The sequence below is a fragment of the Molothrus aeneus genome, chromosome 6 (genome assembly GCF_037042795.1).
Source record: "Molothrus aeneus isolate 106 chromosome 6, BPBGC_Maene_1.0, whole genome shotgun sequence".
In the NCBI taxonomy this organism is placed as follows: domain Eukaryota; kingdom Metazoa; phylum Chordata; class Aves; order Passeriformes; family Icteridae; genus Molothrus; species Molothrus aeneus.
The window spans coordinates 57,358,803-57,385,519 of NC_089651.1; the positions used below are offsets into that span (position 1 = coordinate 57,358,803).

Sequence of the window (26,717 nt, forward strand, 5' to 3'; positions counted from 1 at the left end):
CTAAATCTTTATTATTCTCAGATTTCCAACACCCTAACAAGAAAATGCACAAGGATGTTAATGCTTTTCTGCAGTACTTAAAAAAAAAAAAGAAAACTTACATCCCCAGGGGAAACTGAAAACAAATTTGTAAGAACAATTTGAACATAAATTTCCTTTTTTGCAAAATATGCAAACTCCACACAGAAGAACAGTGGAAAAATGCAAAATCAAGTTTATGGTCAGCTCATTAAGTTTTTTGAAAAGCCTAATAAGCAAATAATACAAGTAATCTTAAAAAGTTGGGGTTTTTTTAATTATAAAAGATTCCTTACAAATGTTCTACATGACCCTGTAAGTATTCACCCTTTTTCTTGCCCTTTGCTAAATCTTTCTTGCCAGCTGTGTCCTTCATTACAGCAACTCACTAAGAAAAAAAAATGCTGAAACTTAAAGCAGGTCTTGCAGAAGGTAAGATGTCATGGAATATTCAAAAAACTCATTCTACTGAGTGCTTTGAAGATTAAAAAATGTATCACTAAGAAAAACAAGTCAATAAATTATAAATTAGTGAATTCAAAAGTCACTAGGTTGACAATTGTCTTTGCAATAGTTCTGGCTCCAGAAACTCAGATAACAGCCTGCACATTTGAGGGAACTATTTAGCAGCAATAAATGTCAGGCTACAAAGTTATTAACAGGAAAATGAAAAGAGGGAGAAACTAAAATTAAAAAAAATAAAACCAACTAAATACATTCAAAATCATAGAATGGGTTGGGTTGGAAGGGACCTTAAAGACCATGTACTTCCAACCCCCCAGCTCTGGGTAGGGATGCCACCCACTAGGCCAGGTGGCTCAAAGCTCCATCCAGCCTGGCCTTTTATAAGTGCAAATGAACAGGAAACTAAAAATCTTTAGCTGGAGAGGTTTACATTGTGCCCAGCTCTTCTGCCTCACCCAGGCAGCTGCATGCAGCTGCCTGAAGAGCCCCAAAGCAGGGACAGAGGCACATTAGTGAAGCATTCATCACCAACAGGAAATGCGCGTGAGCTCCTATAAACACAGCAACACAAATATATAAACCAACAGCCCTGCACGCCTCAAGGTATTTCAGACACCCCATGGAATAGGGTTAGAGCTGGGCTGGCTGGGAACCCACAGCATTGATGTATTTGTTTTGGAATGGCAAATGGCCTCAGGACTCAGAGGAACTGTTCTGGTGGGCACCACCAACCCACCCACCCAGCCAGCCGTGAGCTCCCCTTGCTGCCACAGCCACCCCGCTGCTCCCCTCAGCTCCCCCATCACCCCCAGAGCCCAGCCCAACAAGCCTGGCTGCTCCTGCTCACAGGAGGAAAATGGCACTTTTCAAGGTGTCTCCAAGGACAGACTGTGGCATTGTGAGCAAACCCTACTCTGAATCCCACACAGACACAACTGCATGGTTTAAAGGGATTTGCTCTGTAAATGTTGGGCTGCCCCAGAACTGGTGCCACTAAATGCAATGGACACAGAGGACAGTGTTCCTGATGGATTTGGACACCAGCATTCATGGGGCACAGGCAAAGGGAATCCTCCCTGCATCTTTTTCTTGTTTGTGATGAGGCTGAGGGGGCCCTTCAAGCCCCTCTCACACTGGAGGTCCCTCACAGCTGTGCTCCATCCAAACAGGTGCTGAAGGCTGAACCAGGCTCTGCCCAAGTTTAAACCCCTAATTAATGCTTTTGCCTGTGCCCCATGAATGCTGGTGTCCAAATCCATCAGGAGCAGTCATCTATGTCCATTGCATTTAGTGGCACCAGTTCTGGGGGAGCCACACACTATACAGAGCAAAACCCTTTAAACCAGAAGATAATAAAAATTACAGGCATCAGGAGGACACAGAAACAGTAAAAATGGAGACAGCCTCACTTCCAGACAGTTTTCACTGTCAGTTCTCACTTCAGTTTAAAGCACCATTAGGTTGCTTATTTACCTCCCTAAGTCTATCTACCTCTGTCATTTCCTGGATGAGATACAACTTCTCCCATGCCAGTGAACTAGATGGGATTCCTGTTTGGATTTCAGTGGTCTCCCAAACTGCACACTAAATTGCCTCAACTTTGTTCAGTACTTTGTGGCTTCAGTTTTCCCAGATTGCACAGCCAAAGGTAAACTGTTCTTTTTTTAAACTCTTTCTTGCCTTGCCAGCCTGCACATTCATTCTGCCCTGCTGTTTTCCAGGCACTGGAAGTGCTGATGACCTTGAGGGTCAGGCCATGATGAGCTGGGTGACACTCCCCCAGCAGCTCCAGTTTTCAGGTGGTATTTCAGCGACCAACACATCACTCCTGGACTTCCTAACCTCCCTTACCCAGGCACAGAAGGCTCCCAAACTCCCTTTCTTTCAAACATAGATGCACACCACGATGCTGCCAAGCTGTTGGACCAGCCCTGCATTATATTTTTTGACAAAGTTAAGCTCTGTGCTTCATTCCTCACAAACACAGTTTGACTGTAGACAGCAGCCGACAAGTAAATCTACCCTTTTCCATGGCAAACAGCCCAACTTTAATATTTTTACTGGCTTACAGCTGGGTAAATTAAGCCCCAGATTTTTATTTATTTATTTTTTAATACCGTGCAACTGAAAATGAACAGCTACTTCACTATGACTGCCAAGGACAACCTTAAAAACACTAATGCAATCCAGTCCAGCTCTCAATAGATCTATAAAGGCAAGAGGACCAAAAATTTCAGCTTATCCACCCAAACAAAATGTTGGTTGGGCAGGAAGTCTAATATTTCATTAAGATCTCTAGAAAAAAAAAAAGGAAAGGAAAAAAAGATCCCTGGCAATCTGAAGATGGTAACAATCCCAGCTACAATGCCATAAAATGGGAATTAAAATGCACTGATTTACTCACCCCAGCCTTCCCAACATTTCTAGCTCTGGAACTTGTGGTCCATATGTCTCCACTTGCAGAGGCTGATATTCATACAAAGTTTCCTCTAACTTTTGAATGGGAGCTAATGAAATATGTTGACCCTGTTGGAAAAAAAAAAAAAAGTAAAATATTTCTATATATAATCAAGGTCAAGGTTTTGTTTTGACTTTTTTTTATATGCAGTATAAGAACAAGCATTAACTTGGTCCAGACAAACACCCTCCCACATAAGAGCATACTGTTCACCATACCACTCACTTCTTCATGATTGATATTTTTTTACTGGGACCTACAGATTGGAAGTGATGTTTCATCAGATAATTGTTTGGACAAGAAGGAAGGGGGAAGAAGCTTTATTCAGGGCAAGCTTACCATTAGAAAGTACAGCTGCTTCCAGTGTTACAAGCAAAATTATTATTAGGCACTAATTTCATTTATCTGAAGTACTATCAAACAAATGTCTCTGAACAACCCTACTTGATTCTGTAATCAATGATTTCCTGAAAGCCCTAATTAGAAAGGGAAGCCACTTTCCTTTCTCTCCACAGGCTTTGTAAGCTCCCATACATAATGGCTCTCAAGATAGACTTTTACAGAGCAATACAATTAATTCATTCAGCAAATTCCCATTTGTTTCATAACTAAAAATATAGAAACACACAAACATTAAGCTTGCACTCCAGATGGTACTTTTGCAAGACCTTCAGAGTGCTGAGAAACAGTGAGACATTTGCACACCCCTCCCCTCCAAGTCCCTATCACCCGGAGCTCTCACAAAACAGGAGACTTGTGCCTGGGAAGGAGGGGGTCAGGAGGATATGAGATAGAGCCAAAGTTAACAGATGTTGCTGCGTGACATTCTACACTGATTTGTTGATCTTTCACACAGTTTCAATTTTCTACTGTATTCTATGGTGCTCACAAAAATTAGCAGCAGCAGCAAAAAGACAGAGCACCGTGAGCTGCCCCAAACCAGCCTGGCTCTCCCTGTAGAAATTGAGTTTCCCATCTGCAGAATGCAGGAATTTAGCAAAGTAGTAGTATTGTTTTTGTAGACATTTGGTCTGAAACAGGAGATGGGAAGCTTTCCATGGTGTAATGCTGTGTACAAGCCTGGCTCCCACTGGTGATCACTTACTGAGCTGAGCTTCCCTGGGGCCACTCCTCTGAGCATCTACTCCCTCAAGTGGAAAATACAGGCTCCTAAAGCAGGACACTGGGTCAAAATTAACTAAAGAGGGGAATGAAAAAGTCTGTAGAGGGGGAAAGCTGTTAATTAAATTTGTGGTTGAAGACAGTGACCTTTCTGAATTTGGAGCAGAGATATTTTTGTTTAGGGAGTTGCAGAAAATAGCTAAGAAAACTGAAGACGTAAGTCCTTGAGAAGCGTTATCGTGGATCTAAGCTGATCTCCACGGAAATAGCAGCAGCTCAAGTTTTCCATTCAAACAGCCCCTGTGTGTGTGTGATGAAAACAGGGAGTTTTAGGCTTTTTTCTGCACTGCCTGGGGGACTGGAGAGGCCACTGCTGACACTGGTATGGGGACAGTGTCCTGGAGATGAGATGTGAAGGAAGTTTTCCAGTCAGCCACGCACCACTCCAGCTCTCATGGCCAGCACAGTTATTTCTGTGCTACAAGCTACTGCTGCAACATTACCACACATTTTTTATAAAGTAGGAAAAGATAGGTTAAAAATTCAGCTTTAATCCCACTTCATGATATTTTAGGACATAAAAGCAGAGGTTTCTATTATCCTAAAAGTTGTCTATTTACAATCTATCCAAGTTTATTAAAATACAGTACTTTGTAGCTACATTTCTGTGGGCCTCTTACACCCATTGCAAGAGGGTAATGCTTAAATTAGATTCTTACATTTGAATTTTTAGCAACATCATTGTCTCTAACCAAACAAAAAATGGAAAGTCATACCAATGTTTTACATATGTACAACCTCGTCTGGTGAGTGAAGAGTCTCACTCCTTCCAAATCCAAATTTTGTTCCAGCCATAGAAAAGAAACTTTAGTTTTGGGCAAAGATCAAAACCATGGTAAATACTTTGGGAAATTACTTCTGTGTAGAAAAAGGGAAAACCTCAGATTGCAGGCACCCCATCCCTTGAGGACAGCACCAGAACAGCTGCTCACTGTCAGCACAGTTGCACTGGTGCCTTCCTGACACTTTGTTAATGAGAGCAACTTCTGCCAGCATTGGCCAAGAGACACAGGAAGGCTCCCAACACATGGACTGGGATCATCACTGCCCTCCTTCTCCACCACCATTTATGCTGCCACAGATGTCCACCTCTGGAAGCTCCTGGGAGGACAGGATGCAAATGTTTCATTTGTTTTCCCCTCTTTGTGGGGTTCCCAAGGTGCCTGAGGTCACAGGGGATCAGGATGGTCATTATTTCTCAGATAACTGAGCAGGAACTGCCATGAATGGTGGGAAGGCTGACTGGTCAGCACCCCAGGGGTATGGGGGGGCACAGGAGTCATGGGGAAGGACTTCTCTGTGTGGAACTGCATCACCAGCTCCCTGTGCTGGCCTGGAGAACAGCAGAATGTCAGAAGAGGAGCTGCATTATAGAAACTGTCCCCCCTTGAGCTGGTCTGACATCATGTCCAGCACAGGCCAGGACATCTTGTGTTCCTGTATGAAGCCCAAGGACTGGCAGTTCAGCCAAAATACCTTCTTTTGAAAGGCATCCAATCTAGATTCAGACAGATTTCAGATCACACTCTGTGATCTGATGTACAGGTACATCCCCTAGGTAAGTTAACTGCAATAGTTGATTATCTTCACCATTAAATACTGGCAGCTCATTTCTGGTTCATCAGATTGACTCTCTCCTCTGTCTTTCTCACCACCCTCATGGGCCAAGGTGCAAGGATTAGGAACCAGGGTGCCATTTCCATGGCAAGATGACTGCACTGGTTTGTGTGCAGCCAGCAGATCTGCACCTCAAGGAGATTATGCAGCTGTATGAGACAGCTCATCTGGTTTTGTTTCCCAAAATCACAATTTTAGCTGATGTGCTTTGGCAATGTGGATTACATTCCATTTGGCAATGGGTAAAAAGGCCCATGATTAGCAGTTGTTCCTGCCCTTTGGCTGTCTGGCCTTTGGGCTCCTGAGCTTACAGACTTTCAAATTGTTCAGCCCCACACAGGTTAGTGAGGTCCCAGAACTGGGTATGGCCCAGACTGGTGCAGAAGGCTGGGATGCAAATCAAAGCCATTGCCTTTCCTATTTCCACTGCTGTTGGGATAAGCTGGCTCACAAAAAAAACTTGTTGAAGTTGAAAGGCTCAATTTGACCACTATTATCTCAGTTAAGAGCCATTTGACCAGAAGCATCCCACTTTTGTCTCTCTGTCCCAATGGTCCCTAACCACTTCATAACAGACTGGTAATAAAAGGGAAGCTGCTGTGTAACTTTAGAGACACCACAACAGACAATAACTGTTACTTTGGACTTACACAGCACTTTTACAGATCCAAAACCCATTTCTAACCTATGAGGTAAGACTTTTAAATTTCCTGTATTCCACCTAGACAGTCAGCCTTACCTCTTTCCAGCAATAGGAGGCATTTATCAGCATGCTGAAACCAAAATGAAAGCAGTGGGACCAAGGTCCTGCTTCTGCATTGCTTTCTCCTGACAAACCTAAAATCAGATGTGGTCATGGGTAAGTATTTCTAATTCCCCTTGGATGCTGTAATGTTTGTGTAAAAGAAGCTGACAGCATCCAAATGAAGACAGAAAAGGCTTCCAAGAACACAGACAACACTTTTTCCTGCCTCCTCTCCCTCCCACCCTGATCTTCACAGCATACAAGTGTTTTCCCTGGGATTATTTTAGGCACCAGAGCTGTCTATTACATACTGGAATGTATGGAACCACAAAACATGCTGCTAATTAGAAGGAAGGCATTTGCTTATCCTTAGGACTTTGTTTATATAAAAGCCTGCACAGCAATGGATTTGTGAGCAACTGACATTCTATTCATGTGCTGTATGGGTTCAGATGAGAGACATACAGGATTAAATTGGGAGGGGGGTTGAATAATGTCTTTGTATTAGAAGTAAAACTGACTGGCTGAAAGACTGTTTGAGACAACTATCAACTGAAAAAGAAACAAAAGCAGTGGCCAGTTTTGGTTTCAGATTGTGATACAACATGGCATTACTAAAAGAAAAGCTGTGGATTACATACAAAGAACTGCCCCTGCAGTAACAAGGAGCTTACTTTAAACAAAACCAACACTCTTTCAGGAACAATTATGGCTGTTAGAACAACAAAATTACAGTGTATCACTGCACCTTTCACAGGTTTGGGGAGGGACTCTTGGCAGATGCCAGGTACATCAGTATTTGCCTGCTAGCAGAATGAGGTTATTTTAGCAGAGAGTACAGAAATATCAGCCCAAGTTGCAGCATTCACGTTTCTCCCTGTCCGTGGCTCCAAAATGACACTGCCTTCCTCCACCTCCTTCCCTCAGCAGCAAAAAGAAACAACTGACAGCCTTCCCAGAAGTCTTTCAAGAGGCAAGGAGGAGGAGAAAGGAGACTCACACCAAAAATGCACTAGTAGGGGAAAGAGGAGGCACAGCTATGCCACAAAAACATCTCCAGGCAAGAGACAGAAGCCAGAGACTGGGGTCAGTAAAACTTGTCCAGACAAGGCAAGTTTCTGTACTAGCAGCAGCTGGACTAGTTGATGGAGCCAATCTTTTTGCCTCCTTTTAAATTTCTCTCTGCTTAGGGACTTACTCAGCTCTGCTATCGGCCCACTTCCACAGCACACGTCAGAGAACAGAAATAGCGGCGCTCGCGCTGCATCTATCAGTGCCTCTGCAGCAATGTGATTTTCATTTAACCCTTTTCTCAGTCAGGTCACTCTCCTGAGCCTGGCCAAAGGAGACAAGGAGGAACCAAGGGCTGTGGAATGCCAGGACACATCCCCAGCACTGCTTCCATTGTACATGGCAGGACAGAGAGGTGAACAAAGACCCTTTTAAACACACCATCATCTGAGCGTGCAACTATCCAAATGCTTCCAAGTGAACATTAAAACAAAACTATAAATTCCATTAAGTGTTCAGTATAAGCAATCTTAGAAAACTATTTCACTGTTATGCTGGTAACAGAATTAAGCTTTTGAAAATATTTCATTTCACACAATTTCTTACAGATATCAATGTAAATATCTTTGGTGATGTGGTGTGAGCCAGAAGTTGGGTTGTTGTGGATTTGTTCTCCCCCTCCAGCTTCCACCCTCTCAATTCACTATTGACAAATCCATGTCAGCAATGCTAAAGTGGCCTTCTGATTCTGATTAACTGCTTTGACTACAGTAATACTCAGGAAAAGGAGAATGAAACTGATAGATTTGGAGGGCTCAGTTAATATTATTTTAACCTTTACCCTCTCTGTCTTCCACAGCCTTTTTAAATAAACACGAAGTATGTCAAACTAAAATGTATAATTCTATTTGTTGGCCTAAAATTCCTGTGCCAGTGAAGCTTTTTCAAAGACTTAAATATCAACTGTTCTCTCTCTGCTCTTGAAAAAGCAACAATAAATCTAATTTATTTACTTGATTATGAGAAGTAAAAGATTATGAAGATATTTCAGAAGTGAAACAAAGAACAAATGATCTGACAGAAAGCAACAGAACCAATATTAAGATTTTCTGTTGATCTCAAAACCAAAATCTGACCACAAATGGCAAGATCAGAGACACAAGACTGCCAACCCCTCTCCTCTGTGTGGTAGATGATTTCAGACACCCAATAACAATCTCCCTCCATGGTAATACTTAATTTGATTTTCAAATTCCAAAACAGATTTAAAAGATGTGCTTTCTTTAGGAATGACAGAAATAAGCCAAGAGATCAACAGCCCTGAAGAAGCTATTAACAAAGACAGTGAGATAAATGTGATTTGTTACACAAACAGGTACCAGCAAAATTAACCACGGACTAACATGGGTTAAATCACACCATTAGTTCTACTTGCCTCCAAAATTTTCCTTTACAACTTTCTGACATAAGTAATTACCTGACCAGACTTATCTTTAAGCTCCTGCCAAAAAGCCCCATTTCTCTAATCTCCCAGAAGAAAGCCTGTGTCCCTCTAACAAGCTGAAATACAATTGTGCTGGGGCAGGGCCAGGGCAGGATTTAGTGCCTGCTCCCTTCACAGAACAGCCCGGTGCCCTTTCCTCATGCCCATGGATTGCAGCGCCTGCTTGGGACTCTCCAGCACTGCCTGCTGCAGCCCAGGCAGGATTCAGGGGATAGTCTGGATGTTTGCTGCAATAAGTCACTCTCTTGTTTTCAGCAGAGACCCCAGAGTTCTGGCAGGATCTGCCAAGCCTTCCTCAAAATCCCCACCACAATTCAAAGGATAGCCCGGTACACAAGACAGCATTATTTTGGGGAATGAAGAATTCAAACACAATATCATTTTCATGTCACTAATAAGCCCATAGGTCACACTCCTGGTTTTCAGCACTGGTGTCTCCATCTTGCCCCCAGCTCTGTCTCAGCTCCCCAGCAATTAATTCTGTGCACACCACTGTGCTGGACACGGCTCAATTGCTTCTGCTCTTTTTGTTCTGTGCCCAGGACCTCTACCCTGCACTTGGTGCCTGTTTGGCCACCTTCAGCTGGACTGAAGAGCCATGCCATGAGCTGGCTGCTGAGGGGCATTTGGACACCCTGGCAATGCCAGATGAATTTGCAAACCTCACTATCAGCTCGTGTATTTTTTGGTTTTGTACAGCAGCTTTGACAGGAGTCTACGTGGCCCTTCTCAGGGTACAGCTGCTGGTTCCTCCCATTTTCAGAGAAATGTTTCATTGCAGGTGACTTAAAGTCCATGTTTTAGTCAGTTTGTTTCACCAGTCCTGTTGGTAATACAGCACACTAAGCAGAACTAAACAAACTTTTGTTGCATCTCTACCATCAGACTTCTGGAGCCCTGGTCATTTTGGTTTGGCTGTCAGCAAAGCACAGTATCCACTATCAACAACAGCCAGTCTAATTACAGGATTTAAAGCTTTAATATAACATTGTTTTAAATACACACATTTAAGACCTAATTTTTCAAGGGACATGAAGTAGAAATAAATGGCAAATACCAATTTGTGTATCATGAACAATGAGAGAGGGACAGACACAGCAGTGGAGGTCAGAGCACAAAGCTTTTTGCTCATCAACCAGCAACAACTGCCTGAGCCTCTGCACAGGTGACTCTACTGGTGCTTCTACTTTGCTGAACTAGGGCTGTGTGTTACACTGATATGATCCCTCTATTACGCAAGAAAATTATCTAGGATTTCCTGGAGAACAGTGGAAACTGTAAAAACCAGCTGCTCATAAAGAATCATACATCACTGTACTAAACTGCCTGCTCTTTCCTGGGATTCTCTAAAGCAGCCTCCCCCATCCAAACAGCCCCAGCTCCAGAATACTGTTTTTGAGGAATGCAAAGTCTGAAGGATGATTTAAAAAGAAGCACTGCTTAAAATAACAAAGCCAAACAGAAAGCTGACCTCAGACTGTAGAAGATGAGTAACTCTGTGTGTATGGAAGTCAGAGACACATTCCCTGTTCTACTGAGCATCCAGCCTAGACCCAGATAAATGTTGATAAAGATGCAGAACATCACATTCAGCATGGCTTATGTCTGCCTGATAAAGGGAAGAAATAAAGTGAGATTCCTTGAATAGCTCGATTTTAAGGAGGGACTGCTAAAGGTTGGTGATCGTCTGGCAAGAGAAAGCAAGGAAGTTTTTATAGCAACAGACACCAAAAAAAGAATAAAATATTAAGAAGAGGACCGTAAAGGCAGATGAAAGGAAAAACATGAACAGAATACAAAAACAGGAAGGGTAAATTATTAGAAACAGGCAAAAGGAAAAAACTGAAGTCTAAAGTTAAAAAACTAAACATATCTGACGTTAGCAGTATGTGATACATCTTCACATTATTTGTGGGCTGTATTTAGTACTACATTTAAAATGAAAACTGAAAACTGTTAGCAATATATTTAGAAATTATTACTTAGAGTAAAAGTAGTTTATTACTAGCCTTTTTCTATTTGCATGCACAGCACACAAGTAAACATGAACCAACTGTTCCAAGACAGGAGGGGACTCGCTGCAAACACTTCACTTAACACACACTTCATGGAACTGCTTTGAAAATGAACATTAATTCTCTCAAAGTAAACAAAAAAACCTCCCTAGGGTAGAAGAAAATGCATTTTTAATCTGCCCAAAATTTATTCTTTTGTCCTTCCAGAGAGGTTCAGTTTCTTTCCATGCAAGTTTTCATCTATGTGGGTATTTCATTTAAGTGGGTATAACAAAATGATGCTTAAATCTAAACCACAGACACATGACAGCTTTTCAAGTTATGTGTACTTACTTCTCATGGCACCTGAATTTTGCCAGTCCTTTGGACAGGATTCACAGAACCTCACAAGACCAAGAATCCTATCTGTAAGCCTTGCCTGATCCTGAGAGAGTTGCAAAAAATCCTCCTACAAACGAACTACCATGGCCTGCTGCACTGCCCTGGTTTCAGTGGCTACAGCTTCCTAACTCCTTGAAACACAACCAGAAATATCTAAGGCATCTTTAACACAAAGAAAAAGGAATGGTCCCTGCCATGAAAAATCTACACTCTCAGAGAAAATAGAAACTGGTAACAAAAATGGATAAAATCACATGGTAATTTCATTCAATCAGTGAAAAACCATATTCATCTGTTTACAAAATAAAAAGATGCCTCATCTGTTTTATCTTGTTCACTGGTTTCGTTGTGAACCCCTGTGATAAACCACTTGTATTCAAATTTTTAAAAAGCAAGTGTTGTCACAGATTCTGAGAGAGGAGACTGCTGTGAAAGAAACTGCAGGACAAAAATTGCATTTCGAGCAAGTTGGGGAGGCTGCCTCAATATTTCCTGCTATAGCCTTACAAGAGACAGTTTTGCCTTAAAAACAACCCTTCCATTGTAGAAGGGAAGATTCCTGTATGCCCTGGCACAAGTACTGGATGGAGCCCCAGCAGCAGAGAGCCCTGACATTTAACAATATCCAACAGGGAAAGGCATTGCTCCAAGGCAGCGGGACTGCACTGACATCCCAGGCCATGGCCATCAGCTGCTGCTTGGGAAACAACACAAACAAGCTGCAACCCCAGAGAAAAAGAACCCCCCAAAACAAGAATTAAGAATATTTGTTAATCAAATGCCTAATCATATAGGAAGGTCTTCATTTATTTGAATTTCACAAATGATTTCCAATCAGTAAAATATGTACCAGGCTCTCCACAGATGATGCAAATGCTTGCCCTGGCTCAGGGCAGCTGCTGCTCTGAGAAACAAACCAACATAAGCTGATCATTTGAATCCCCTTAAAACTCTTAGTATTGGACCAACTAAAGCACAGTAGAGCTTACTGCACAGTTTTACAAGCCATGCCAAACATCTTCATGCACTTAAAAACTATAATTTCATTAACTTTACCTGTAAGCTTGGGGAGGAGGAGGGTGCATGAGGGGGGGAAGAAAAAAAAAATAAAATACAAACTCCTTTTCTCCTAAACTCTGAAAATAGTTCAGGGTCCAAATCCCTATACAAGAAGTAATAAAAATAGTTTGGTTTCTGGTAGCAATAACAGAAATGAGGGCAAGATTAATTCTTACACTTTTATGGCAAACAATCTAAAGCAGATGTTTGAGAATAAAAGAGAGATGTCAAAGTAGTTAAAAAACGCTTTTCAAACTCAAACACAACAAGACAACTTACAGCTTTATGTGCTTATATAAAACTCTAAATCATCTCAATCAGCTCCCACCCTTCACCCTTCTCTAGTCTATGAAGCTTCACAATTACCAAAAATGTTATATTCAAGTCTAAACCACGACAGATTGGTGTCTCCTGAACACAAGCACATGCAAGTGAGCTTTGCTGATTAGAGATCAGCTCCTGAATCTGGAGCCTTATGAAGAGAAATAGATTTCCCTGGGTTGAATATCCAGGATCTCTGGAATAAAGTCCCTGTCTTCAAGAGACAGAGCACACTTTAAAGGTATCTAAAAAAAGTTCAGAGTGTATTTACATTTCTGCTAGAAAACTGCAGTTTTGAGACAGAGATCAAACTTCACATTCTAAGGTCAAAATCAACATAAGCATTCCTCAGAATCAGACTTCAAATGGATATTTGAAGTTATCCACACTTTCTTGTTTGCGAGTTCAAAGAATTGCTGATCATAAAGCAAATTTGAAGATATTAAATCTTTCAAGTAGAGATTTGACAAAACACAATGTGTGTGTGTGTGTGTGCAGGAGAATTGAGCCCCTCCACATGTAACAGGGCAGAAGCCTGGGCACAGTAACCCTAAGCACAGCCTTTTCCAAAGAAACTGCCCTTTATTGTGAACACTGTGGCAACTTAAAACACCGTTCACTCAGATGTGCTTTCCAAAAGGCCTCAAGCAGGATGATACTGATTTAAATACAGAAAATTAGGCAAGTTTTTGCACTCCAGCTTCCCACACAAGGAGGATTTGCCAAGCCTTTCCAGTCTAATCAGTGCTGCAATCACCCCGGTATATAAAGAGACTGACTCAGTGCACACAAACACTTCCAGACTCACCAGCAAGAGCTGATTTTTTGGCTGACCACAGCAAACTGCCTCCCAGTGTCCATCTACCTGGAAGCCATCCATCCAGCCACACTGGGCTACTGTGCATCTGCATGGCTGCTCCACTTCATTAGTGAAACACAAACCCAGCTCCAGCCATGGCAGTAACTGATACCCTATCACTCGAGTCAATGGGAGCAAATCAGAAACTCTACACTACATATGAATAATAATAGGTTTTTGTGTTTCCTTTCCCCAAGTGCTGACAGTTTGGAAGGTTATTTTCCCCACCACCACCATGGCTGGACTATAACCACATTAATTTCAGCATGCCAAGGCAAGCTGTTCAAGAAGCTTTCACGGCACATTTGGCTTAATAATCCAGGGTGGGGTTCTGGGGGTTTGTTTTCAATTGTCCAAGATTTGACAAGAAAATGAAAATTAAGTTTAAGATGTATAACTCTCTGGAAAATTATATTTTCAGCAAAAGATGGCAAGCTTTAAAAAAAAGTTTTAACAAACAAATTTAAATCACCCTTTAAATCACCAGCAGCCTAAATAACTTGGCCCTAGCTCTGGATATAAACTTTTATCAATGGTAGATGACTGAGAAAACCATGCTTTCTCCTTCAGTTTCACATCAATCTCAGGGCACAGTTAAAACATGACACTTCATCAACTTTTCTCTCCCACATCTCCTGTTCACAGTGTTGCTGTGTTGGCTGAAACATTTATTGCCAGGACAGAGCACTGACCAAGGGACCTACAAGGAACAAAAGCCTGCCAGAGCCTGCAGCAGCTCACCTTACAAAATCACCTAAGCCCCAGCCCAGCTACTCCAGCAGCTGCACTGGTCTGTTCCAGGGTATTAGCACAAGCAGGGAGCTGCAGTGACTGTTTGCTATCAAGTCAAAGAAATTCAGACTTTGTTTCATCTTTTCTATCTCAGATTTAGACCAATACTAAGAGGCAGCCCTCAAGTGCTACACAGAGCATTCTATAATTCATAGAATAGTTGAGTCACAGCAAACCAGCAGCCTAGCCAGGATAATGCTTCACTGGATGTACCTACATTTACTTCTGTAAAGGGCTACAGTTTGCTTTTAATTATTCATAATGCTCTACAATGTACTTGGATGTGTATACTGTATATACACACAGCAGTTTGAATAAAATAAACACACCTCAGTAATTAGCTGATTGCAGTGCTCAAATAGTGCTGTTTTTAATGAGATGCTCTTTGTGTGCATGGAGGTTTCTGTTCTGTGTGTGTACACACAGATACACCCAAACACAAATAATCCAGGGCATGAGCTAAACAGTTTTAAACAAAGACTATCATAGAATGTTTGCACAACCCTGTAATGCCCCAATCATGTGCACATTTGCACATGGGAATTATTTAGTGGCATGTCAAGCTAACAAATTTCTTTGCCATCAGAAAATTTTATCACTTTATCATTTTTTTTATCAAATTTTACCTGGGACTTAGACCTAGATTCAGCAACACTGATTCAGCTTAGAGAACTACCCAGCTCCAAGCACACAAAGAGTCTCACAAAGCCAAAGGAGCAGCCACATTCCAGTTACTTTGCCTGGATCGTGGCCTGCAAGTCCAGTCCAACAAAGCCAAGCAAGCCTAAACCTGATGGGGTAAGCTGAGCCCATCCGCTGCTCTGCAATTACCTGTGGCAATAAACACCACGCTCTAGGAAGCACAGGCTTGCACAAACAGGCCTCCAGAGGAACAACCAGCACCCTCACAACTCCAGCCTCCACTCCCTGTCCTTGCATGGACTGTTCCAGCAGCTGGGAAGTGCAGCAGGGTGTACCCAGGTGGGTGACACCAAGATGTGCCATTGCTGGGTCCACAGACCCACCAGGACACACAGATGGGCCCTGGGGACTGAACTGCAGCGGGGACAAAGTCACAGAGCTGAGAGTCAAGCCAAGAGGAATACCTGCTTGCTTGGTTTCAAGCACATGCTGAAGGGTTTTCTGGGGCAAAGCCAGGGTGATCCATATCTTATGAGATCAAGCACCTCCGCCAGGCCGGGATCAAAAATTTATATCTGACTATTTCAGTGATCCCATTAGCCCACAAGGGCAGACTTTAGCTCAATACTCAAGGTACAGGCAGCCAGATTAATTTTACCAGGTTAATCCACATGCCTGAGGCATTTCCAAAGCAAAAACCTACTGGAATAGCTGTGAGTTTTCTTACCAGTATAAATGGATGTTTGACCATCACTTTCTAAATGAAGGTAGGCATCAGAAGACTAATAAAATATTATTAAGATAGATTTTAAGAAGTGCATCTGGCTTCCAAGCAATATCTCAAGTTTAGTTATTTATTGTATAAATCACCTTAAGTTCACTATGTGGGCCCCAGTCCCATGGGCCAAACAAGTTGAGAAAATAGTTCAACTAGGGACTGTACATAATGGGGTCCATTACTCATACCAAATAGATCAAACCTCTTTAGAAAGTTAACCTACAGAAAAAGTTTCCAAATTTCTCTAATCATGCATTTAAAACTTGAAAAGGAAGAGAGTAAGGTATTATAATCATGCACACCCACATATTTAGAAATCTGTAAACTTTTAAAAAGTGAACTAGAATTTTAAGGAACAGCTTACTGCAATAACCATTGAATTGTCCATAACCATGTTGGTGTCCTTTTACAAAAATTCTTATCTTAGCATTTAACATTTGTCTTCTTAATTAAAAAAAAATTATAAAATGCACTGCAGACAAACTACAATCCCTGTAAACCGATGTTCAGGGGCATCACTTTCTTCATGGGGTGCACCTCATCTTATCACAACAACAAAGAAAACTTGCTTTCTTTCCAAATGCACAGCAGATTTCTCTAATCTGTGCATTTACCAAACTTCAAAAACAGAGAACTGGTGGTTTGATGCAATCAGCACAGTGCCATTTAAAGCACAGCACATCACAGCACCCTTAAGTCTTTTTGGAAATACCTCTGCTGCTCAGCAGCACCAGCTTTCCACCAGTTGCTGCTCCACATGCTATTGCCAATCAGCTGCATTTGCTGTAGTGCATTCCAAAGTTTACTAATTAATCTCTGCACTAAACCCCACTGATGGCCGGTTGCCATTTGAAATGATCATCATCTTTTATTTAAAGACATAGCGACCGTATGGCCAAACTCAGACCTTATTTGTAAGAAAGAGGTGAGCTAAATTTCAGGTAGTTAAATCCAGGGTTTGTTGTTTTATTGTTGTTTTTTTTTTTTTAACCTGGACAGAGGCAATTATTAATGGTTTGAGGATGTTTACATTAGACACACTCAGTGCCATGTCAATGTTAATTGTCAGGAAATGGGCACACTCTTGCTTTCTGAGCTCAGAGCAACAACATTCAGCAGAGGGTAGGAGATGCAAACCACTGCAAAAGAGAGCGTTCATTTCTTGCAGAACAGCCTGCATGCTTTGAAGCTGAGTGTTTTAAGGATCCCAGCTTATTGCTCCATTTCAGATGAGGTTTTAAGCAGTGATTTCAGGCAGCCCAACCTCTCACACCATTGTTCCAGGCTGCTCCCATTCAGCAGAGCGTTCTGGCTCCGTGACCTTCACAATGACCTCTACAAAAGCAGTTGTGCATTTCACTGTGGTGTAAATCCTCACAGACAAGTCGAACCTGTTCTTTTTGGCATCCGGCCCTTCAGATGAATACTCTGCAGAGATTTATTATGAAAGGGGAATGAAGGGGCATTATTGCACAACATTCATCCCTCACATACAGCTAAGTTCCATCTCTTACAACTTCTGAAGGCTTCTAAATAAACAGATCATATTAATTACACAAATCCCTCTTGCTTCTCACCAATTTTCTGTAATTAAAATTTGCTGTTGTTTACAAAAAGGTAGATATGCCCAGGAAAAAGCATGTGTGTGAAGGTGTTTTACATTATTATTAATAAGTAATATGCATACTTCCTGTTACTATACACAAGGGATTAGTGTTTCCTAGCACACCATTCACTTATAACACTGAAGTATTATTCCACATTGTAGCAACACACATTGCCCTAAAAGGGTCCATTAATTATTTTTTTAATACCATGAAGTAGCTGCAGGATATTAGACTGTCTCCATAAGAAATATACTGCTATGGTAAAATGATGAATGATGAAGTTTGCAGATTTTTAATTAGATTTCAGAGCAGTAAGAATTTATAAAGTAGTTCTCCATGGCCTTAGCTTAATACTTTGTGTGACCTTATGCAAATAATTAGAAAGAGATTCAAGATTCCATTAATCAGAACATATAAAAACATGAAAGAATAGTGAAAGGGGTAGATTTTATAAACTCATTGAGTCTGCCAAAGTGGTCAGAGAGCGCAGTAACCCTAACACTCACATCACCCACATTCCTTCAGGCTTTCCAATTGATCCTTCAGCAAAATATGTTCTGTTAGGAAAGGGAGAAACCATAACAAAAAAACACCCAACCTAAGTTGCATTGATATTTCAATCCAAAAAATCATGTTCCAACTAGATGCAGTCGCTTGGTATTAACCACAACTGAAGCATTTTGACTGAAGTTCACATTCCCTGATCCAAATCTCGGAGTTCCCCTCCAAAGCTCCCTCCCCCCAGCTGTCAGCTGTCATGGACAATTGACAATGCACATGCACATCCCTCCCCCTGCAGAGACAGAGCTGCTGTGTGTGTGTGTCTCTCCCTGTCACCCGCAGGCCATGACAGGTAGGGCTTCTCTCTCCCCTTCCTCCAAGTGTCAGCTGGCCATTCCTCGCCTTTCCAGCTTCCTTTTCTGACTGCAAAACCACAGACAACAAAATGCACAGCAGCAAAAACTTCTCTGTGCAAAAGATACAGGAAAACACAGTCCCCTTCCACTTTTCCCACATCCAGACTGCCCTTTCACAGCTTCAGGGCTGCAGGCAGAAGTTTCCCCAAACAGAATTTGCAGCGGTGGTTTTTACTTTATTATGGCTAAATTCACTTCCCCCCTCAGGTGCAACTGTGCCACCTACACCACAGTCCACCCCTTCATTTCTGAGGCTACCAGTGGGAAGAGAAGGACTGAAAACAATAGAAGGTGACCCAGCATGGTCATAGAGTGCTGCCTTTAACAACAAAGAGAAATTATCTGCAGTTCTAAAGGAGCTTTCTTCCTACAGTAGAAATTTCACATTTTGAAAAGCTGCAGTTGCTATGTACTTTGTCTCTTCACCAAATAAAAACTTAAGTTCAGCTACATTTATGATTTGGTCTTCATAACAAACAAAATAACCCTGATCCTTCCAATACTTTATTCAGGATTAAAAAAAAAAATCAAAGGATTTTTCAATTAGATGAGAGAGAGACAATGCCAAAGTTATACCTTGCACCTACAGCTCAAATTGGTTACAATTTAAAAGCAACAAACAGCTAAATGGGTACAACAATCTTCATGAATATTTATACTACTTTAAAGTGACACATCTGTTTAATTTTGTATTTCAAATACACTTAACTAACCAGACACAAAACAGGTTAAAAATTAGCACAAAGCAAATGCTGTACACAACACTACCAAAGAAACTGAACTGACACAACATTATGCTTTAATATAAATTGCACCTTAAGGATTGGGATGGGGGGCTTTTACCCCACATTCCAAAAGTGCCTGATATGTGATAAATTCTTGGTCTAACCCTGTCTAGGCTTCAGATCCTACCTAAACAGGAATTCAATGTGGCATCATCCCACCAAGTGGCAGATTAAGGTGCACAAGTGAAACCAAATGGGTGAAGTCAATGAAAGGATGAAACTCCCACTGCAATCCCCTCTGTGTTCTCTCATGAGCTCTCAAACCAAGCCCTCTTTTTCTCCCCCATAACAAAAGGAAATCCTAATCATGTTTTCTTGTAAACAACCAGAAAGAGGAATGTTAGGTATGCAGGCAAGGCCAAGACAGTGCCACCCCTTCAGAAAGGCAGAAAATTCTTCAAATATTTACTGATTGATCATTCCAACTTTGCTTGTCTGAACCCAAAGGGTTTTCACAGGAACCATTACAAACTAGGATGTATGTTGCTTTTTTGCTTTCTGTAGCACAGGTACCAAACAGAGGCAGCCCCAGAGTGCCCAAGGATGGTGAGGATCAGGTGCCCACATGCACCCCTTTAGATCTGTCAGCACATCCCCAGAGCCCAGGCCAGAGCTCCTGGCTGCTGGAGCACTGCCTCTGAGTGACTTGCAGAGGATCACATTTCTGTCATCTCTCTAGGCCTTGGAGAAGGGACTGATGCTCTATTTATTTATGCCTCTCTTTCAAGAGATGAAACAGGAGAATGGCCCTCAGACCTAAATATATATATATATATGCTGCTTTCCTCCTGTGCACAGCCCTCACTTTTAACTTGTTCCTCCCTCCAAACTACTTACCTTTTCAAAGTCCTCCAAATTCCACATACACCACCTTTAAATGTACCATCTGTGTCCTGCAGGATCTACCTCACTTGCCCAGAATAAGACAAGAATCATTCTTCTTACACAAAACCACCATTTCATTTTCTACTAATCATGGCAAATGTTGCAAGTTCCAGTCTCCTGGCTCCCATCCAGCTAATTTAGATAGATGGTTCCACATGTGCTCTCTGTCCTTCCATTTCCTGCCCATACCACGGCACACATTTGTCTCAGTGAGTCAAAGCAGCTTTCTCTGTAGCCACAATATTCTTTAATACTTTATATTTTAAAAAAGAAGCCTGCATAAAACACAGCCTATTACCATGCTATTACTGGCTTTGCAAGAGGGAGAGGATTTTAGTGCTTTGCCACACATTCTGCTCAACTGTAATGGGCCACAAGCTACACTTGAGCCTTGCATTTCCCCCAAATACAGAATTACCTGTGTAGCAACTGTGTTCAGGCAAAGCAAAACAATAAACTAAACTAGCCATTTCTCTACTTCAATATTATCCATGTTTTTTGCCCTTAAAGTAAAAGCTTGACAAACCCAGAATATTATGAGGAATGAGGGTAAGCCAGACTTTCAATGACCAAGGCAATTCTTCTTCATGAAGATAATTTGTCTCCTCACCAGCTAAAGCTGTTAATATTCCTTTCCAGAGACACCCTGACTGACAATCACTCCATATATATGGGGACATGCACCTTTTGATGTCCAACATCACCTCAAACAATATTCCTTTCTCTCACCCTCTGCACCTGAACAAACATTTTTAAGGAAAACTACTTTTGAAGTCTCCTTACAAAACACTGTCTCTTTGACCCAAATATCTTTCTTCAAGTACCCTAGTACAATACAGTTGCACTAATGATCACTATTGAAAACTAGAGCCCCCAAGAGCTCTGTTGAAACACATCTTAATTTTTTAATGAATTTTTGATTTACAAATGTGAAAGCTCAAAATTTGACTTCTGAGACCCTGCAGCAAACATTCATTTATTTGCTGTGTGCACTTATGCAGGAGCTAAGGTGCAGAAAAGGCGGCACATGCACAAAATGCAGCACAGCTCCAACCAACACACTGATTTTTTCTTTGTAAGAAATCAATATATTAGTAATTAATTTATCAGTAAGGCTGGTGTACCTTGGACAAAACAGAAGATGCTGGAGGAAACAAGTTCTGGCCATTCAGCCCTGCCTGAACCCTGGTTAGCACATGTATGTGGGTGTGTGTGGGTGTCACACTGGAGGCCACACAAGTGCACACACACCACCCTGGCTCACCTCAGAGAACAGGACTCTCACACAGGAACTGATGGTGATGGAGGAGTGCCAGAATCACCAGGTCCCCAAATCCTTCTGTCCCAGAGCTCCCCTCCAATTCCCAGCCTCGTGCAGAAACCACTCAGTCCTTCTGCCTGGAAACTCCCATCCCACTCACAGCCACATTTCTGCCAACTCTGCCCCCAACCTCTCCCCTCAGAGTGATGCTGCCATGGCCCCATTTCTCCCCAGTTTGTCTCCCCAGTTTGTCTCCTCTGCTGCCCTGTGCTCCCCATCCCAGCAGCCCTGATTCCATGCTCCAGGAGGGCACCACTGCTGCTGCCAGCACTTGTTACTGATTTCCCTGCCATATTCCTTCCAGCAACTGCCTCCCACTATGGCCATGCCTCATCCTCCTCTTGGCTCTCCTTGTATGACCAAGTCTGGCAAGAATTTCAGAAAAGCTCTAAGCTGTGCTTACTCAAAATTTGTCTGAAGGTGGCCCTGAGAACAGGTAAGGAAGAAAATTCAGACATATGGGAGATCTTTTAACTGTGCTGTGAGATCAACACACTCCACATGGACAAATGGATTCTAGTTCATTGGGAAATGTAATAACCAGGAGTGAAAGCAGGCTGGGAGGTAAGGCTGCACACATGTGCCTTAACAGGCAAGTCTGTCAGAGCCAGACAAACAGACATGGCCCAGCTGAGTGCTGACTCAGAGGAATCTGCAAAGCCACCATCCCTGCTCTCCACTCAGGTCACCAGGGCTCCTCCAGGTACACAACAGAGAAGATGAAGGAGTGACACACAACTGCTTTGATCAGCAGCAACAGAAAAAAAGATTAGAAGCAAACATGTGATGTTCTCACAGATGCAGACAACTTCTAAGGAAAAAAAGATCATGGCAGGAAGGTCACACATACTTCTGTGCACATATACAATTATACTACAGCTTCCCTAAATAGCTTCAAATACTTCACTGATCTTACTACAGTTCTTTAAATGTTCTTGCTGCTCTCTTTAAAAGAATTTCCCTCTTTAAAAGTGCTCAGCTGAATGTCTTTGCACATCCAGCCTGTAAGAGTAGAGACAGTCTACCAACCATCTGCAGAAGAAATCTATGGTTTTATTGTTAAATAACAATTAAGGTGCCTGTTTTTTTAAGATCTACATTCTAAAACATTTAGTTCTGTAAAGTCCTCTTTACACTGTCATCCTCAAGGACTTAAAGAGGTCCTACAAAGAGGTAGAGAACTTTTGCCACGTACATAGGCAGAAAATGAGCTTCTATCAGGTCAAGGAAACACAGTTACTGAATTTCCCCTAAAATGTAAAAGCAAGGGCAGTAAGTGTTACCAGAGGCCAGGATTGCAGAGCCCCCACTCAGGAGGTCTTTCAGAACAGGTTAGAACAGGTCCCTGCCATGAAGTACCCCTGGCCCTGCCCCATGGCAAGGGGAAGGACCCCATCACCCTCAAGACCCCCAGCCAGCACTATGATTATACAATTTCACAAGTACCTGCTGCAATTCTGCCACCACAGCTTCTCTTTTTATTAATTTTTCTTCCCTGATTTAAAATTCCACCCTCACAGAGGGACTTTGTCCACCCCCATTTTTTATCATCTCTGTAAGACATAATGCTTATACTTACAATTTTGGACAAGCTATTTCTTTCTGTTTCATTCCAGCACTACTTTCTCATGGGTTTACTTTCAAACAGTGCATCAAACAGCACCGTTTAACAACTTTTTGCATTAAAAGTGCAGTTCAATAACTTTGCAAGATTCCTTCAGCACAAACTCTAATATTTAATGTTTATGATGTTTGCAACTCTTGGCCAAAGCATAGCATCAAAAGAGCATGTATGCACTGAATTGTATCTTGTTAAAAAGAACAGCAGCACTGAAAAAAGTTATATTGGAACAATCTATAAATGTGTTTACATTATATGAATGATTTGCTGTTCCTTCACAAGGCATGTAGGAAGTCAGCACTTCTCAAATGTGTAAAGTATTTCCATGTGCTTAAAGCACGATCTTTCCAAAACAAACAATGATTGAGAAATTTTTTATTATTCTTTATTTCCCTGCCAGCTGTTTTTTCGGACTCTCCTCTCAGCCACCTTCTTTCTTTCAGTCAGATCCCTCCTTATTGCTCACAGTAACACCTACTCAAGCAAAGGTACATTCAGAGCTGTAAGACCCAAAACCAGGAGGATCTCAGGCTGATTTAAATGGCATTTTCCTTAGATTACTCTACAACGTGTCTTTGTGCTATCTTAGCTGGTGGCAGGTCTGGCTGCTGCTTGGGATGGAATTTGGGCATCCTACATGAGAGCCTGCAGCCCATTCCTGCTGTTCTGTCCCAGTGCCTGCTCCCATACAGGCAAGGAAGCCAATGACAATCTGGCTGAACTCTTGCAGCAGCCTCCTTTCTCCCTGAGAGCCTTTTCATGGGACCAGAACATGCTGCATGTCACAGAAATGTCCTCTGAAAAAGGATGGGGAACAGTCAAGCATGCAAGTAAGCTCTTGGGCAACTCCAAAAATCAAACAGGACACTAAAAATCACAAACAAAACAAAACGAAAACCCAAGTCAACCCAAACAACAAAAAAAAAAAAAAAAAAAAAAAAAAAAAAAAAAAAAAAAAACACAACAAAAAAAAAGATTACTAAAAAAGCCCCTAACCTAAGAACAGCTTCATTTCAAAAAGTGACAGCTAAAGCACAGATCTGCCCCACTGCTGGCCACAGACACTTTAGCAAGCACATTGGTCATGCCATTCACTCCTGTACAATTAACACTGTAGGCATTATTTCATTTACTAAATTCCAGTCATTACAGCTGTGCAAACTTATGGGTCTAATTTGTATTTATACTAATATGTGTACATAAACATGTGCTGCTTTAGCCATGCAAAGGAGCCTTAAAGCAAATGAACAAATATTATTTTAACAGAGCAGTATCAGAGAACCCAGCCATAAAAAGAATCAAGTCTAGCAGTTCTGATTATGTCTGTCCACCAAACAGCTTAATTTCAACTACAACATATTTCTTAAGGCATTCCAAACTAAAATCCTGCAGAGAGCTATGGGGAGACATAGCACTGCATTTTCAAAATACAGACTCCTTTTCCAAGGCCATTGCTGTGTAAATGAAGGGAGGAGAAATAACAAATACTGTCATTTACTTTGCCTTTTTTCCTCCAGAAACATTTTCTTACCAGCATAAAGAACAAAATTCATTAAGTCAACATCATGTGCTGAATGTTTATGCACTTTGATATAACAGTAATTACTTAGTAAGGCCAGAACCCAATTAATGTTTCAGGCTTCAGTCCATGGGCTGGAGTGCACAGGAAGCATTCTGATGATAGATCACTTAAATAAAGTTTATTTGGCATACACTTCAAAACCGGAGTTCAGAAACTCAAAGCACAGTTCAGCATGTATGTGCTTGACTCTTAACAAAACATCTTTATTTAAACAGAGGGCTAGAGATTTAGTATGACAAATGTATTTACTACTACTAATCATTTTCCATCAAGCTACTCGGAAGTTGCAGTCATATTGTATTTATAAACTTAGGAGATTTAAGGGAGCAGAAGGTGGGTCACAGGACTGTGGATTACTTTTTAAATCCAGCATGTTAGTCCTAACCTGAGTTAGATCTTCCAGCATATTTGGTGTCCCTCAGTTTATATATTTGAATTCTATATCCACATATTGTCAGAAATGGTAGAGATCCAGAAGCCAGAATTTCTTTTTCCTCTCTTCAGAAATAGTATCCTCCTTAGCAAATCAATGCCCATAGTTAAAAACAAGACACTGTTACTGATGACAAAAATTCAATGCTAAAGCAATATGCAATGTACACTCTGAGCAGGAATCAGGAATTGGTGCTCAGCAACTGCAGAATCCCACTTGTCCCAGGGCTACCTGCACCCCTGGGAACCTCTGCTCCAGGGAAGCTGCTTGGCAGGAATGCTGCTTCCCTGAAAACCTCCATCAGAGACCCTCTGGAAAGTGCTGTGACTGGGGCATTTGGGTTTCCTCTGGAAAGGGATTCTGCTTCCTGGCACTGACACCGAGCCCAGAGCTGGGACACAGCCACCACACACAGACACAGAATGCTCAGGGCCACTGGAAATTTAACCTTTATATATGCATGCTCTCTAAACAAATATGCCTGTTCCAAAAGGATCTATATGCCTAAACACACTAGTTACTCTTGAAAATAAGTGTTGTAATTTTGCTGTGATTCTAAACTACCAAGAGCTGCAAAGAGGGAAATATTCCACCCAGCTGTAAAAGAGAAATGTGCGTGGTATGAGCCAAACGAAGATTAAAAACAAAATACCAATTAAACTCAAACTGGCATTCATCTCAAAGAAATCAATTCCATCTGAACAGTTCCAGTCTGAAGATACACCAGCTGAGCTAACAGTGAAGGAAGCCTTGATTGCTTTATTTTTTAACATCAGGAAAAAACTAAAAGCACCCAAAAAAAAACCCACACACTAAAACACACTGCACCAAAACCAACAAACCAGCCAAGCAAACCAGAGCAGTAAGAACTGGCAAAGAAAGGCCCCCTCAGGAGCTGCAGAATAGCTGTAGCCTAAACCACAGTGTGACATGCACCTCACTTACCTCAGAGTACCTGGCATATGTCTAAGCAACTTTGAAGGAGCACAATTGATTAAAAAGGGTATTTTGACAGACTTTTTTGAGTTTGGAACAGGATTTTGGATAATTGGTCCACGAGCTATAAAAGAAACAGACTGAAAAACAGGAGCAGTTGTTTGCACAGGAAACAATATTGCAGGAAAAGGCAATAATAAAGAACAGTTAATTTGACCTGAGCTGATGAGGTCAATGTTTTAAAAGAAATAGCTCCACATAATGTAACATAAGAAGGTTATTTCCCATCAGAATAATACTGCAAGTGTAAGACTGCACAAAATCTCTTCCCTAACACTTGTTATGTGCAGCTTAGTGGTAACACACATTCCTGAGGTGTCCTAGACATCCTGTGTCTGACACAAATCCATTCCTCTGAAATATTGGTTCTACAACTGCTCCCTCCTGCAACCTCTGGCTGCTCCGGGCTGCAGACTGCTCTCCCCAGCATCCAGCTACTAATAACCTGAAACTGCAAGAACTGGAATAAATCTGGGCAATCTTCAGAGCCACAAAGTTATATTTAACACTGCTGCTGTGATTTGGACAGGGAAGCAGTAGCTGGAGCAGATATTTCACTCTTAATTCGCTGCCATTCAGGGGTGCTGTTGACAGGAGATGGAGCCTGGCTCAGCGGAAGAGCCACGGCTTAGGAATTCAGCAGGGCTGGATCCTATTCCTCCTTCCTCCACTGCTCTGCTGGCTAATCCTGGGTGAGAACATCCCCTCCGGGCATCTGCTTCC

At 41.8% G+C, this 26,717-nt stretch overlaps 1 protein-coding gene across 1 annotated transcript in view; it reads right to left on the bottom strand.

Annotated features, from left to right (window-relative positions):
* MNAT1 (MNAT1 component of CDK activating kinase) overlaps positions 1 to 26,717 on the bottom strand; it is a 119,050-nt gene that overhangs the window by 33,735 nt on the left and 58,598 nt on the right. Inside the window, exon 7 of the mRNA XM_066551887.1 lies at positions 2,888 to 3,009. Within this exon, the coding sequence (XP_066407984.1) occupies positions 2,888 to 3,009 (122 nt within the window). The remainder of the gene's footprint in view (positions 1 to 2,887; positions 3,010 to 26,717) is intronic.